This window comes from Corvus cornix, chromosome 6, assembly GCF_000738735.6.
Source record: "Corvus cornix cornix isolate S_Up_H32 chromosome 6, ASM73873v5, whole genome shotgun sequence".
NCBI lineage: Eukaryota > Metazoa > Chordata > Aves > Passeriformes > Corvidae > Corvus > Corvus cornix.
Window position 1 is genome coordinate 283,790 of NC_046336.1, and position 17,428 is coordinate 301,217.

At 43.0% G+C, this 17,428-nt stretch overlaps 1 protein-coding gene across 4 annotated transcripts in view; it reads right to left on the bottom strand.

The window, feature by feature from the left end:
- Positions 1–17,428, bottom strand: part of INPP5A (inositol polyphosphate-5-phosphatase A) — a 193,120-nt gene that overhangs the window by 72,944 nt on the left and 102,748 nt on the right. For all 4 annotated transcript variants that reach the window (XM_039553867.1, XM_039553866.1, XM_039553870.1 and 1 more), the window contains exons 7-8: positions 11,320–11,372; positions 7,481–7,600 (exon numbers count right to left, since the gene is read on the bottom strand). In XM_039553867.1, the coding sequence (XP_039409801.1) occupies positions 7,481–7,600; positions 11,320–11,372 (173 nt within the window). The remainder of the gene's footprint in view (positions 1–7,480; positions 7,601–11,319; positions 11,373–17,428) is intronic.

Sequence of the window (17,428 nt, forward strand, 5' to 3'; positions counted from 1 at the left end):
AATTTTGCCAGATTTGGGTCTTCCCAGACCTACAACAAGCATCTTTTCCAGCTCCATCTCCTGTGATGGCTGCATGGGCAGCAGATGGTGACAGGACACAAGCCATGTCATCCAGAGAGCTGCCAGTGATGGAGACCTGCAGACTCCCACCATCCGGGCCTGGGTAACAGCTGGGCTCAAGAGGACTGTGAATTAAAAATAAACCCAAATGTTTCTAGAAAAGGGCAATGCAAATGGCTCAGACCCAGAGAGAATTCACTAACAAAAGGACTAAACAATGCTTGATGCTGAGAAAAGCTCAAGAGCAACCAATTCTACATTATCCCTTTGAAAATCACACTATAGTGGAGCACTGAGCTAAGAGAGAGAACAAACGAGGGGTGAGGACAGACACATTTGAAGTGCTAAAGAGAATTCCAAAGAGCACAGTGATCAAAAAAGTTAAGAGCTGTCAACATTAGGTTTGAACAATGAAAATTCTAGTGGATATAAAAGCAGCAGGACCCATTTCCTTGTTGCAGTGAGAAACGGACTCATCTTGGTTGCATCTGAAACCCAACACTAACGGAATGAAGATAAAGAAGCTCCACAACAGGTGAGGCAGCCACATGGACTGACCTATCCAGCCATGAGCAATGTCTGCCCCGCCAGCTACAACCGCTCCAGCTCTTGCACAGGCAGACCAGTGGCTGGAAGCACCGTCCCTCACATCTGAGTATTTCCCTGTCAGGGATGATCTGTCTTTCCAGGACATGGAACACAGGATGCAGAGCCCACAACCTCCTTCCACAGTGCTCCCATCTTATGGGAATCAAAATCTCCAAGGTGGTTACTGGCCTGGTGCCTGTAGGCTCCACTGGGAGCAGAATGGGGCTCTTTAAACCATTCTCCATTTTATAACTATCAGCTCACAGCCAGCATTGTAAATAAAATCACAATAGCAATTTATTTTCATTTCTCTGCAAATGAATAAGAATTGGATCAACAGCCCATATAGATTCTTCTTAATTGAATCATAGCCATCCTAGAAGATATGGCTATAGGATAGGAGATTCGAAAAGACACAGACCACAATGGATGCTGATGTCAGTGTCACCTTTAGCTGGACACTAATGAGTTATCTTCATCCAGCTCCAGGCTCTCTAAGGAATAAATTACAGTAAAGAGAGAAATATAACTCAATGAGAACGTGATGCACTCTGCACATTCTCATGTAAAGCCACTTTCTGAGCAAAATCAAGCAGGCAACAAGTTATTTGCAGTAATTTCTTTTTTAAGAGGCATTCTCTTTTCTTGCATCACATGTTTAACTACGCATGCTCTCCTGGGAGTGGGACTGTTGCAGCAAACCCAACCTTGCCTGTGCTTACAGAACTTACATTCTACTAGAAAGACACAGTGGCCAACAGGGCAGCTCCAGGAGATCCTGTTAATGGAAAACAGGCAAAAAGGAGTAAAGCCCTTAGTGAAGATGAAGTGGAGGCTCTGAGTGCCACAAGTGTCATGATCCACACCCACACTGCCAGACAGGGACTGTGTGGGCAAAGAATTGGCTAAAACCCCCCCAGGAATCCTCAGAGCTTTACCTGCAGCATTTCTTCTGAAACAGCCACAATTCTATTCCCACTGGCCAGATACAGCAAAAACCGGCTTAGTGCATCTAATCTATTTTTTCTTTAAGTGACACCTTTCTCTGTGATACCTGCAAGTATCAAAAGTTCTGGATTTTGGATTTCAGATCTTTGCTTCCAAACTTGCTACTGTCCACACAGATTTATCATAGGAGAAAAAACCAGATATTTACCATTTGAATAATGAATACGGAAAATTTATTACAACCTGTTTGGGTTTTAATGTCAAAAGGAAAAGAAGAAAAAAAAAGAGCTCCAAATGCTGAAAATAACAGAGTAAGGGCAAAATTACTGACTAGGATGACCAAAAATTATCATTCACCTGATACGGAACTACATTTATTGTGTCCTTAAAATTATACTACTGTATGCTTTCCCTTACAATGCATACCAGCACAAAAATACTTTCTTGCTAAAAATGTAACCTAAATAAAATTCATAATGTGTCTGTGCCAACAGGAAGGACACACGAGTTCAATTTTTGACAACTGCATCAAAGATGCCAAAGCTCAAGCCAGCAGAAAAACAAGGAGCAAGGAAAAGTGACTTTGGCTTTATTTGACAGGCTGAAAGTAACAAGACAATTTTGCTGGATTTACTCTTTAAAGAGCATATTATCCAAACACACTAATTTTGAGAGCACTTAACCTTCCTTTAAGGGGGAGAATGACTGAATATTAATGACCTGAGCCTCGGGTGTTTAATGAAAAGCTGTTGATTTGAATGTGATCCAGGGGTTTAAACCTTTGTTAGAAGACATTTGGCTGGAAGGTTTATTTGCCCTGGGAGTGCTTTCTATCTAAATACACAGAAATTTCACTACTCATTTGAAGGTTCATGTTAAAATCACTGTGGCAAAAAACAAATAAAGAAAAAACAAAACCAAACCAAAACAAAAAAATCCCAAGCCCGCCTAAAGCGAGCTGCTTTGAGGATCTTCCCAAATGACCCAGATCTTTAGAGCAAAGTTTTCCTTTGCCTAGAAACTAAGTGGCTTTTCTTTTGCTCATTCAGCTGCTAGTTCTGGGAAAAGCCCAAAGAGAAACATTTAGATTGGAGGGGTCTTTGAGAAGAGGTGACAGTTGACTGATGAGCATCCATAAAATGACAAAGAATAGTTGTGTGGAGCCGGTGCATCACATTGCCTCTCCCTGGGAAACTAATTGCTCTGAATTGTTAATAGTAACATTATTTTTCTGGCAATCATTTCTTTTGAATACTCAAAATGAGCATGAAACAGCTCCTTTGACCGGACATAAAAGTTAAATGTCCCAATGTTGATCAAATTAACTTCAGCTATGTGACAATGGACTATATTTGTGAGAAAATAATGAAGGGCACAAAGGGGAGCTTTATGCCAAGATTTCACAGTTGTAATGTAAAAATGTTTCTGTTGAACTAGGCCAGGGAACATTTCAATAGGAAAACAGAAGAGCACTGTCACTTTCCTTAAAAAAAAACCACATTCATTTTATGGATCTCAATGCTTGAGGTAATTTCAGGAAGTTTAGATGGCTGGCACGCCAAGAGCCAGGGATCAGGCTAACACCTCACGTCCTGTCCTTCCCAAACTCTCCTTCTTTTGAAGGGCCCCATCCTGCAGCTTTTTCCTCATTCCCCAGCCTGGCTATTGCATTCATACACTCCTCCCCATCAAGTGGCTATAGGACATGACTAATATGCCAATATGGTTAATTAATATGACATATGCACAAGCATTAGTTACAATAGATGCATGAAAGATTAAACCAAAATGTAAACTATTTTTTGTCTCACTCTCACCTATAGATTACACCCTCCAACTTCAGAAAATACAAAAAAACAAGCATTATGCCAATAGGGCTAACTGTACATGGAAATTATCCAAAATGGGCCTTGAAGAATTTTTTTTCCCCACAAAATATAAAGCAGATGTTCTTATCTCATTTTAAAGCAAATTCAGTTTTACTGTACTGTGTCTACCTGGAACAACGTAACTGACTTCTGGGGGCTTGGTTTGGGTTTACATTGGTGCTGACAGAGACTCATTACACACCTCAATTTTCTACATATATGCTGTGTATGTGTTTGTAAAGATACAAGCAAATATTTGTTTAACAAGTGTGATTCCAATCCTCTTGGTCCATAAAGCAACAATCCGACACCACATCTTCTCCCTTGCTAAATAGCAAATACTAAATGCAATCTGGCTCAGCACATACCAGTGAGCTGCCTTTAAAAGTGGTCTTCTTTCTATTTAATTAGTTTTAATGCTATTAAAGCTGATCACTTCAGATGTAACTTTATTAAAGCTCAACCTTCATTAAAGCTAAAAGAACAAACCTTTCTACTCCCCAAACACACTATTAGGATTACTAACAGAATTCCCCAGGAGAAGAATTTTAGCACAACTTTATATCATTTGCCCAATGCTTTTTCCTTGGTTTTCCCCCAACCTCCCCCCGCTCAGCACTGCTGTGATGTTGCACAGCTTTTTTGTTAAGCTTTAAAACTTTGTGGCTAAAATAATTTTGGAGATATCAAGTTCCCTGTCAATCTGAACAGTTAAATTCATCCATCTGAGCTTTATTTGCAAACCCTCTTCTGGTTTGCATCCCAAACTGCTGTGGTAGCTGTTGCCCAGATGAAAGGCTGTACATAACTCATGTTTATGAAGATGCAGCGTGAACACAACTGAGCTTTCACTGACTCCCACAGTGACCTAAATCAACTGTGAGAAGGTGTTTCTGTTTCATTCAGTGAAGGTTTAGCTCATTAAACTGTTTTCCTTCTCAGCATTGTTCATTGGGTTTGAACTGCATTGCTGTTAAATGCTCTTTAGCAGTTTAAAGGCTTTAAAGGAAAAGACTTATCAGTCTCTGTTTTTAACAGCACTAAATCTGCATTATTAGTTCATGCAGATAAGGGGATTTGAAAGCTCAGCTTGAAACCTCTCTCTTCTGTATTTATCTGACACTGCATAGTTCCAGTAGCTCAGCTGGAAATGTGTATCTATGAAGCTTTAAAGAGAGATTAAAGCCAAGAAAAGAAGTCCTTTTCCCCCTATAGCTTCTCTCACTTTCCCTTTTCCTGCTGTCTGAGGGGAGTGCTGGGGGACAATGGCCAAAGATGGTTCCCAAAGCCCCTGAATGGGGACACTGTTGGTGGCAGCATTCATTCAAAGTAAGCTTCAGTGTATTGTCCTCCCCAATCAGCAGATCAGAATAGAGTGTGCTGGTGGCTGCCAAAAGGTTAGTCCTGCCGATGAAAGGGGCTTCCCATTATTCACTGCGCTACAGAACTCCCCCTTTGTGCCCGCCAGCCCATCACTGCACTGTGGAGGTCCGGATCTGCGGCTGGCTGCTCCCTCAAAATGAACAATTCATCCACGGCGAGCTTGCTGTGGCACTGTGCAACCCAAAATCGAAGGGCTCCTTTTCTAAGGACAGGGGAGTTGGGGCAGTTTTTGGCAGTGTCACATTTTAATGATATACCATCGTGACATCCCTGACCCACAGCTGACACTAATACTACAGTGTTATTACCTAACCCTCGCCAGGGCATCGTGGGAGGTCCAAAGTCAAAATTAGCTAATGAAGCACACTGTATGCTGCAAACAAGTGTGCAATAAATAATGCAAAAGGTTTGCACAGGTTTTCCTCATGCAAAGCATTAAAAAAGGAGAGGAGACCAATGAAGCAAAAAAAAATGAAATAAAAATCCCATACTGCTCTAGACAACAGAACTCAAGAATATGCACTCAGACTGTGCTGAGAGCAGATCCTGATCTTCCTGTGTCCCTGTTCTGTAAATCAGGGATCTTTTATATATTTGTATATATGCTACCTATGCAAACCTTCCAGGTGCCTCCAGCATTTTTGAATGGTTTGAGCAGGTTTTGCAAGTGATACAGGAGAAAGGCATACTGGCTTTTTCCTGTTCACCCTTGGATCATCCCAAAGGTGATGGTAAATTCCTGTTTGGAGAAATTCCCGCTCAGCCCCCTGCTGGGGGAAAGGCAGTCTCTACTATCCCACCTACCTGCTCTTACAGGACAGAAAACCCACAGAGAGGAAGGCAGCTTGAGAGAGAACATGAATGGAAAGGCATTTACACTCCACTAAAACAGTTCAGAACCTTTTCCAGTGAAAAGCTACATAGGGAAAAATGGCAATGAGGTATTTTCCAACGCATGAACTGCTTTGTTCAGGAGTGTGTGTAACTTCCAGGCTGCTGCCAGAGAGAGCCAGAAGAGCTGACAGCTGCTTGTGGATGGGGATCCCTTATGCCTCTGCCATGCACAGGGAGGCTGCGAGCAGATGCCAGGCAGCAGAGGCGCAGCAGACTGTTGTGGGCAGTGGTTCCCCATGAAGCCAGGCACGAGCTCCCCTCTCCTCAGCCAGCAAGGGATTGGCGCTTGCCAGTGATGTGGCCTCAGCCAAAAGGCTGTGTGGGGCAGCAGGATGGGACTCACCACCCCTGGTTGGGCTGGGACCCCATTCCTCGCTCTGGGGAAGGACAGAGGTGATGCCGGCCAGGTGCCCCTCGCCCAGCCCTCGCTCCAGGGAACAGCAGCAGTGGTCCCATGGTCATCGGGGGTCTTGTTAAAGAGTCTTCTGAACACAGCACCCTGGCACACGGCCATGGGCTGCTGGACAGCAGGGCTCAGAGCAGGAAAACAGCACATAAAGTGCTCTGGTTCTATATTCCTTCCAGGCTCAGCAGTTTGTGTTAAGCGCCCCATTACGCCATGGATCGCAGCGTGTGCCATGGCTGTTCTGAAGAGACACATTGAAGTTCTGTTTCTCAGGCAAACACGAAGCTGACTGGCACCTCCTAAGAGAAATACCTGTTCACTCTGCCAACACACCAATGCCCATGTAGAAACATTCTTTTCTTACTCAAGAGAAAGCTGTCTTTCTCCTGACTTCATAATTAGGGCAGCTGTAAATTTCTGGGTATTTTTGGGACTCCTCTGTATTGTACCACTCAACAGATGAACCAGCTCTGTAATACCATTAGAACCCACATGGCTGTTAATACCAGTGGTGACTATACACAAATGCTGTGCTGCTGCCAAAATGAACTGCCTGCTGCACCCAGCTGGAGTGGAGATTACAGCACCACCAGCTCCGTGTGGAGGGGCCCACACGGAGAGGCTGAAAGACCTGGGTTTGTTCAGGTTGCAGAAAAGTTGTCTACAAGAGGACTCTGTTGCTGGCTTTACCTATTTGGTAGTTAGAGAAAGGAAAAACCAGACTTTGGTCAGCAATGCATGCCAAAAGATCTGGGCGATGGACACAAACCCACTTTGAAGAAAACTCTGGCTGCGTAATAGGGACAGAAAGTTTCACAGTGAGGATAGTCAAACACAGCAATGGGTGGCCCAGAGGTGCTACAAACCACCATGTTGGAGCTGCTCAAAGCTCAGCTGGACAAGCTGTTGAAACCAGCCCTGCTCAGACCAGGGGGATAAATAAGGGACTTCCACAGGCCACTTCCAACTGGAATTATTCTGTTATTCTGTAACAGAAGACGCACTTGAATGGCAGCTTTATTAGAGTCCACATAGTCTAAAAACAAGCTAATCTACCTAACACATTAAGAAAATAAATATGGTTTCTACTCTGCAATTCTGGTGACTTCAGCGTGGTTCCCCGAGATCAGTAATTTGGTAATTTGGCTTTGAAGAGTAAGTGTCATAAAATCATCTGTAATCAGCACTGTCTAGAAAACTCTGGCGAGCAGTAACCAGAATAAAACAGTGACAGAATAAAACCCTCTGCATTTCTGTGTGCCATTTGAAACATCTTTCATATGCTGCTTATGAACACAGAGATTGAAAGAGGCCAGGAAAGGCTAATACATACCTATCAAGTACATAGCCAAGAGCCTTATGCCGTATTCCTGAGTAAACCGATGGGCTTGTTTCCCAAGCAATTAAATTGGAAGCATCATGGAAAAGATGAATGTTTACCAAGTCAAAGGCACTATGACAAAAAAAGGAAAAAAATAAAATGATTCAGGATAAAAGAAAAAAAACCATTTGTTGCATCAGCAAAGCATTCAACACAGCACTTACTGTATTCACTCTTATGTTACCTTAATATTTACTCACAAGAACTGAACAGATTAAGCTATCATAGTCAGAAAATTGTCAGAGACTGCCATCAAGATTACAGCTCATCCATAGGTAAGACTCCATCAAGTCTTTTGATTAAAGGATGCATAACATGAAAATGAAAAGCTATTTATCAGTTACAATTCAAGAAATCAGGCAGTACCCTCTCACTAAAATATTTTTAAAACAAAATTGAATGTGTAAACAACTTCTGGATTACAAAGCTGCAGCTAGGTGGTGAGCAGAACTGTGGCTTTGCAATAAACATGAGAAGCTACTGAGAGGAGAGTGTTACTGACATTAAGGACTACATCATATCACTGTGACTCCTCATCTGTCCCTGTCTGGAGAATGCCGAGACAGCAGCAGTCAATACACACACCACTTCCAGTTGGGAAGAGGACACCTGCTGCTTCTCTTGTGCCATGCCTGTGAGACCACAGAATCACAGATTTGTTTAGGCCAGAAAAGCCCCCTAAGCCTACCTGCAGCCTGCCAGCAAGTGCATGGACAGGCTCTGGCCGAGAGAGACATCAAGCAGAAACCCCAAGCTATGCTCAGGGAGGTTTTCCAGACCATGGCAGAATTGGGAATGGACCTGGACACAGCAATAAGGGCAGTGAGAACAGTGAGAGCATGGTCAGACACACAGATCACTCAGCACAAAGGGCTCTGCCAGAGATCCTGGTGAAGATACCTGACTCCAGGGAACAGCACATCCTGCCCAGTGAACCCACACTGATGGGGAAGCAGTCCCACTAACCTTCTCATAAAGATATAATGATCACGTAAATACAAAACATGACAGCTGGAGAAAACCAGTCCTTTCTGTCTGAAGGAGGAACAGAAAGAATCCCTGTAGGACAGGGAGGGTCCCACGTCACCAGCTCACCTCATGTGTAAAGGTATCTGTAACTCACCCCCATGTGTCTAAAACATGCTTGCTCTTAAAACTTACCGATGAAGGACTTTCCACCTGCAACTTCCTTGTCCTTAAACTCAAATTTTCATCATATTACCTATACTCCTGCAAATTAGACTGAATTCTGCCCCTTCTGCAGGGTGAACAGACAGCAACCAGTTTCCCTGCTGTGGTCAGCCAAAGATTCTCACCCCCTACCAAAATACTTCCACCATTCCTGCCTCTCCTGTCCTCTTTCCAGCTTACCTAGAGCACAGCACTCAAAGCCAAACAGAACACTCTATCACAGGCCTTGGCAGCACTCACATAAATAATTACCATGCCTTCCCCCTTCGTGTCCTTCACAGGATCTATCTATTAACACATCTCAGTAAGATAATAATGATCCATATTAAATTCCTTCTCCCTTGATCCTTTTCTACAGCAGGGGTAATGAGTCAGTTATTCCCAAAATAGTATTGGTGCTTTTAAATTCTCCTCTCAAAGTGCAATGCTTTGCACTTCCCTGACTGTCATCTCCCAATACTACTTCCTCAAAAATATCAAAACTATTCTGGTTTCTGATTCTGACCACTGATTTTCTTGCAAACATTCTCAGAGTTGGTGCCCTACCTAAGTATTACAAGTTCTCTACTCCATCCTTCCCAGCAAATATAAACTATGTATGTAAACTATATTTAAGACTGTAATGCATTCAGTGCACTATCTTGCACCCGTTAAAACACTAACACTGGGAACTACTGGAATAGAAACAAACACCTTCACCTTATAGTCAAGATACTAAAAAACCCCGCAAAATAAAAGTACATGTAGTTATGTAGTTCTCTTTCATTTTTACATAATGTGAAAACTCATTAGTGCCCCAGGATTCTTTAGTTCTTTGTCCACACTAAAGGTAAGTTAATGAAGAATAATGGGTTTGAAAAATCCGGATTCACAGAGAAACTCAATTGGGACAGACCACTGAATCACAGAGGAGGAAAAAGGATAGCTCTCTGAAGTCTGTTAAGGTCACTTTTCTGTTTTTTAGGGGGCCCCCTGTTTTTTGGCACGAGGTACATTCTGTAACAATGTTTTCCTAGGCAGGGAAAATGAATAGTTCCCTTCAAGGACTCTCCCAGAAGTAGTAATAACAAGTGTCTGGGCTCTATTTTTATTGACCTATTAGAATGTAGAAATGTATTAATCAAAAGTCATGATTTATGAAATTGGTTTTCACGATTCTGAAAATGGGCAGAACTTTGTTCACATGCACAGAGACTGGGTGCAAACACTCATCACACCCTGAAGAGTTACATTATGCACTCAGACTTCCTTAGGTGTATTTTATAAGCCCCTGTATTTTCCATAGTATTTCACTTTCATTCTTCAGAAAGTGTTCATAGTAACTCGCCCCTTCAGCTTCCCATTAGAAACATCCGAGACCTTGTTAGATCATGTGGATCATAATTGCAAATTATTCCAGACAGAACTACCACCATGGCTCAGCTCATTACAGACTAGGAGAAGCTGTGAGGTTCCTCATCCTCACTGCCCAACACACCCCTGACAGACATGAGCGTGGTGTATGATCTCATCCAAACATCCACTACAGACTGATCCTCCCAAAGAACACCCTTTTTTAATACCCCCCGCAAGAAAACATTAAATTTAAATCTGTCTCTGAAGGACATTTTTTTTCTTGGAAAGGCCTAAAAATAAATTAATGTTATTTTTTCAGCAGAGAGGAAATCCCAGAGAACAGAAGAGACAGAACCTAGAGAAGTCATGATACAAGAGCAAAGGCCACATTAGCATCTGATGTTAATACCCACTTCTGCAGTTATCTACTGCTGGAATCACACCCCACGCATATGGATCTGTAAAATTAACATGAACCTACATTATCAACTGCCTGCCCAATTTCTGGGTCAGAAGTCTATAAAAGGAGAAAACCTGATACCTTTTCTGTTTTCACAGGCTGCTTAATTAAATAAACATGCTTAATGCCAACAAAGCCAGAACACTGTTCAGTACTCAAAAGTCAGCCTATATAAACATTCATGAGATTTCAAAATCAAGCTTCCAATTTTAAGATGTGAAACAACCACACAAGGAAGGGAAAAGTGTTGAATGTTCCTGTACATGTAGGTGACTATAACATAAGTAAGCAGTAAAGACCAAAACCGTGGCTATACGGAAAAAAAACAAAGGTCGGATTCCCAGGTAGGCTTAGAGAAATCCGAAGGAGTGCCTAGAGAACAAGCTCTTTTCACAGAAGCCCCGGAGGTGAGGGCTGCACATAGGCAGGCCATGGTGCCTGACCCAGGGGAGATGCTGCCAAGCCCCAGCAGCATCAGGACTGATGGGAGCAGCAGTGGGGGAAAGTGTCAGCTCCATGCTGTGACTGACTCCCATGGCCTGGCTCACAGGCACCAAGCTGTTTGACAATCCCTGACTGAATGGTCCCACACTAATGCTAAGTGTGAGCATTAACAACACTTCTGGTTATGCATCATTACAATTTACTGAGCACTTTATGTTCAACAGATAATAAAGCAACTGTTTGGAACCAACCCGCTCTATGAACAGACCAATCTACACATGGAAACAGCTTCTTGAAATAGTTGTTAACAAACAAACATAAAACACATGTAATCAGAAACAACTTAAAAGATGCAACTTACCAATCAGTAATACACCATCTTGTTCGAATGAAACCTTTTCTGGACCACTTGCACTGAAAAATAAATGAGTAAGAACCAGTCACCTTAGGCAAAGATTACTGCAAAAGTGAAATGTACTGACTCAGAGAACAAAATAAAGCAGAACTCATTCATACTCATTCATTATAACCAAGAAGCACTGAACACAAACTGAGGTACCTTGAAAACAGATACTGTGTTTTTTAAGTCCTGGAATTAGTTGTATTTTTGGTCCTGCAGCAGTTACAACCTTATGTGTAAAATTAGTATGAGCCCTGGCAGTTGTTTATAGATAAAAGATAACCAAATATGAAAGCTTTCCAACTGTATTTATGCTTAGCTTAAACCAGCAAATTCTTATTGCCTATACACAAATGTTTTCTTTGCAATTTTACCTGAAATGTCATCAGAGATTTACATCAAATTAAAATGAATGAGATCTGCTAGAAAGCTATTTCTCTTACTGAGCCAAGCCACCCAATATTTCTATAAAAGTTAAGAATTTAAATAATGCTAAAAGATTACATTCATCATAGCTGCACCATTGGCAAGAAAGGCACAATTCAGCTTGTGCCCATACATATCATTTACGATACAAGAAGGGCTTTTTCAGCACCACTTCCGAGCTGCTGACACAAACTACAACCTCCCATAAGAAGACATGATTCTGCATCCTATTTATTCCCGGTTAACAATGCGTGTGTGTCTAGGCTGATGTGCTCTGGGAATGAATATTGCACCACACAGGCCTAAATATATGATTTTGTAGCTAAAGACTGTGAGTCCTTATTGTGAATAAATTGCCAGCCCCAGCAGAGCACCCCCAGTCATAGGTACCACTCCCCCAAACCTCTGCTGAGGCCAGGTATATTTATTCTCCTCTCTGCGAACAGACAGCCCTAAGTCCTAAATACTCCTGAGATAGTGAAGGGCCTCAACAAACCAAATGAGACTGTCTTAAAATGGATCACAGAATCACAGACTGGCTTGGGTTGGAAGGGACCTTCAAGACCATCTTGTTCCAACTCCCCTGCTGTGGTCAGGGACACCTTCCAGTAGACCATGTTGCTCCAAGCCCTGTCCAACCTAGTCTGCATCTTCTGACCACCCCACAGTGAAAAGGGACCAATCTCCCTCCCCTTCTTCTTAGGCACAAGCATGGTGACTGCAGCCAAGACCAACCAGAAACATCGCCATAATAATTATACTTCAAATAATAATCTACTTTATTGCAAATTTTTTTAAACAGTGAAAAACAGCCTCTTCTGCAGGTCCAGCAACCACTCAGGGTATGGTTGGCTGGAAAACAAACACTCTAATCCTTGCTAACAGGATCCATGGCTGAATCATAAATCCCACAATCCAGTAAGGTCTCTTCTGTGATGCTCATGAGGGCACAGTTACAAGTAGAGATGTCAACACTTATTCAAAGGCAAACCAATGAAAAAATGCTAATGCTAAAAGCATTCAAAATTGGCTCAAATTTAATCTTGATTAAAAAAAGGGAGCTTTGTCATTTCCATCTTAGAAACAACTACACTGAACTTAAAATCAAGTAGTCCAAGCCTACGATGCGGTCCAAGATAATGTTTTCAATCAAGCTGCCATTTCTCATTTGCTGTTTTCCTCTTTGGCAACATGGCAGGTACTTCAAAAGATCCAACATCAAAACACGCCCAACCAGATCATGTTGCTTAGAGTCATACTAAGCTGGGTTTTGAGCATCTCCAAGAACAGTGATTCCACAACCTGTCTGGGCCCATCTTCTGCTGTTTACCCTCATGGTAAAAGCTTTTCTCAGATTAAATCAGATTTTCTCTTGCTGCAACTGCTGCCCCTTGTCCTGCTCCTGCACACCTCCCAGGGGCAGCTGTCACATTCCTTGGAGCCTGTCCCCTCCCTCTTCTGAGGGCACAGACAGGCTCTCTGGTGTCTCCTCCCACACCCTCTGTTCCAGCCCCAGAGGTGCCACTGCTCTGCTTGCTCCCGTCTGCCCATGTTTGCCCAGGACAGAGATCCCAAATAAGACACTGGAGACATGTCGCGGCCTTGGAGTGCCAAACAGATGGAGGAGCCCCTTTCTGGGACCTAGCACACACTGGGATGCTGGTGGCCTTCTCTGCCATCCAAGTACAGTGCTGGATTATCTTCACCTTGCTGTCCAAACAGACCCATGTACTTTGCTGTTTCCTGGATAATCACCTCCAGCCTGTACCACTTTGTGAGGGAGGGATCCAGGGATCCAGCTTGGCACTAAGCTTTGCTGAATTCCATGAGGTTCCCTTCAGCCTGCTGAAGGTCCTCCAACAGGATTCCTGCCCTCCAGCATACTGACTGCTCCCCCAGCTGACAGCACTGCCAAGCTGAACGTGCACTCCATCCTGCTGTCCAAGCGGCTAACAGAGGTGTTTGATAGTACTGATCGACCCCTGAGGAACACCACTGCCAACCAGCTGCCATTTGTCCGTCACCCCGTCACCCTGGGGGCTGGCCAACTTCTCAGCTGACTCCCAGTACGGGTGCCACCAACTGGGCTTCCAGGACACTGTGACAGACTGCACTGGAAGGCTTTGCTAGAGACAATGCCTACAGTATCCATAGCACACCCCTTTCTCCATGTAACTGGTCATTCAGGAAGATTTGCTCCATCAGCTTCCAATGCCTGGGGAGATGACACCTGAAAACCTTCCTGAAAATGCCTGTAAAACATGTGTTTTCCCAGCCCTTAGGATGGCAGCAAGGAACCTTGCAATGACACCAGCCAGAGCCCTTCTTCTTTGGATGGGCACTGCCTGCTGTCACAGGCTCATGCACATACACTCCATAAACTAGTTTAGTTTTCTATACCAAAGTGTATGAGGCCCAGTGTCCTGTTGTCAGTCCTCATCCACTTCTCCAGCAGGATGTGGAATCTGACAGGAACGTGAAATCTAGACCCAGGCACCCACAGGACTCCACTCCAATTCTGTCACTGACACCCCGCAGTACCAGTACACAGCATGCCCAGCCCTTGGCACTGCTGCCTGACTGTGTTTAACACAAGCCTATGCTGATGCAAGTCAATAAAAAGGTATTTGCAACACAATTTGTATTTCATGACAGCATAAAATACAGTATTTCCTACGAAAGCTTTCCTCACACACATGTGAATTCCCGTTCAAGGAGAGCAGTATGTACGAGAGGCCACTTTGCCACCAGAGTACTTTAACCAGTGTAACTGGAGCTCTGACACCTCACTATCAGAAGTCCTCACCAAAAAAATACGGTTTTTAAAATCACAATTTGAAAACTGGTAGTTACATTCTGCCAGCTTTTCCTTTGTGAATAGAGTCCCTGAGGAGATTGTGCTGACCTTTTAAAACCCCCCAGAACCACCACCTACATAAATAACCCCTGCTACACTGGGGGAAAGGACCTCCAGGCAGCATTAACATGAAGAGAGAGGTTAGAGAGGGCTAATGTCAAAAAGCACTGTGAGCAATAAGTAATGCACACAAACCATGATTGATAATGACCAGCACAGAGCCTTAATTCATCTTTTCTCCATCATTTTACTGAGGGGGACCATATCAAATTAAATAGTGACCCAGAAAGGGTTTATTCAACCATACAAAGCAGGGCATGAAGGAAAGACATATTAAAGTGGTGATGACTGCAGTGTAATTGCAGCTCCTTAAAGGAACACCACAGCTCAGAGGGAAACCTGAAACAGGAATCAGCCAAATACTGGCAGCAAGAGCAACCCAGGCACTGAGCAATATCCAGCACTGACAAGCCTTCATTGCCAGGGTGAGACCTCCTCCTTCTCAGAGCCTTACACAGGAGCCCATGTCCCCCGTGCTCACAACATGCTCAGTGTTTAACTAGATAGGAAATAGAGCTGTATTATGGCAACTTGCCATGAAAACAATGTAGAATGTAGTTTCTACCTCAAAATTACTTCCTTTCTTTCCTTAGACCAGTTGCTTCAGTAACTATTTGAAGTCAGCAGCTCCATAATGCTCCAGACTGAGTCATTGCCAAAAAGCAACAAGTGGTGGACAGAACCATGAGGGCTTGGGCCTTTTACCTGGTCCAAGGAGAAGGCAGCACAGGAGACAAGGGAGGAGCTTAAGCCTACACTGGAAAAGGTCACACAGCTGAGGCTGAATAAAGCAGGAACACCTGTGCCTCCGTACTGTAAAATAACACTTGTTTCATTGTGCAGCTGGTGTATTACCCCACCCCAACCTGCAAACTACCTTTAGCTACTTATAACTTGAACACATTTAATTCCTTTAACTCCAATAAATATTTCAGTTATCAGTAACTTGTCTATTTAACATTAGGAATGCAGAAGTTAGCAGGCTTTGGGCCTAATGCAGCCCAGGAGCTAGAGCTCAACAGCTCTGGTATGAAGGTATCATCCTTACCCTGAGATACACAGTGCAGCTGAACAATGTGCCTTATGTATTTTTGGATCATGTATGTGCTTTAGTATTTCTAAATGAAGTATTTGGAAAGTGGAAATTTTTGGAAACAGAATGTAAAGAAGAGCTATGGCGTGGGAAGGAGAAAAGAGAAATTTGCTTTTTATTGCAGATTTCAACGCAACAATCTTTATTTTTACTTTAACAAATAGTCACTAGCTGCTACACCATCTGTAAGCCAGCATAAAACCAGGTGGAGATGACATAGGTCATCTTATGCTCTCAGAGAGTAATCTACATTTTAAAATAGGAAAAAAAAATCCTACTTCATGTCCCAGAAAGGGGATACCACATCTTTCACCTTACATTATTAAGTCTCTTCTCAGATCCTCTGTTAATAGGATTCCTTTAGCCAGCAGATGGATTGTGAATACAGGCAGTTTCATCTACTAAAAGACAACATAAATCATAATTGAGAAAGGAGAGACCGCAGTAAGGTTATCACCATACAGCCTCCTCCATGAAAGGTTTGCATTAAAGCATTAGTGAAATTAATTCATCTTTCATAAGAGCTTTGAGCAGTATCTGTGATCTATGATAACAACCAATTTCTCACTATGAGAAAAAAAAATTACTCAGGCCTGATAGACTACACAAATCTGCTTTTTTTAAAATGGCCTAACATTATCTAGAGTGTTGCTCCCAGAGGCATCATTTGAGGTTTATGCCTTGCCAAGAGGACCCATAAATCAAGGCAGAAAGTTTTGTTAGTTTTATATGCAGTGGGCTGTAATTATTTTGAATTGCATTATGCCTCAATCACTGTAATTACTTTTAGATCATCCTTAAACAGCTGCAATAAAAAGAAATCAGTCTTAAACCATTTCTCACACAAAAAATTGCAGATGTGATGTGAAAGGTCTGGCTAAAACACACAAGAGCATGTCAATGCAATGTTTGGGCAAATATACTGCTCCTACGTTCTCCTGGGTCAACCCAAATTTCCAAAATACACATTATTTTGTGGCCTCTTAATTGCTGTTGTTATTTCTAACATTTGTCTAGGTAGAAAACACGTGATAGCAAGATTAATTTTAGCTTTACATATAGAAAAATGCATATGAGAACCAAAACTATCTCCCTGTTGTTTTCTGCTGTTGCTCTGTGTGTTTGAGACACTTCTTGGTCTCCAGTCCCAAACAGAAACAGCGTAGTCTAAAAATCACTGCAATTATTTTCTAACTTTTCAAGTCACATGAAAATATACTGGGTTGGCACATGCCAGGGTGCAGGCCAGGTGAGCACACAAGTTACAGAGCTGCAACGCAGATGCTGCTGTTATTCACATCACTGCAGACCTGGAGAGCCCGTGTCCCTTTCCTCTCCTTCTGTGTGAAGCTCTGCAACAGCACGGCCCCAGCCTGTTCCATGGGCCTGCCTGCAACAGCATTCCCAGAGATTGTGCTGGGGGCAGGAACAGAACTGAACCTTCAAGGTGTTTCAGAGATTTGTTTGTGACTTAATTGCATGTATTTGTGGCTTTTCTCCTTTCCTGTTTCGTCCTCCTCCAGGTAAACTCTACCCCTGACAACGAAAACACGGAGGTTTCTGCTTAGAACAGTCGTTTAAGGCACTGGAACCAATGGGACCAGTATGAGGGTGCCACAGCCTCCAAAGGCTGG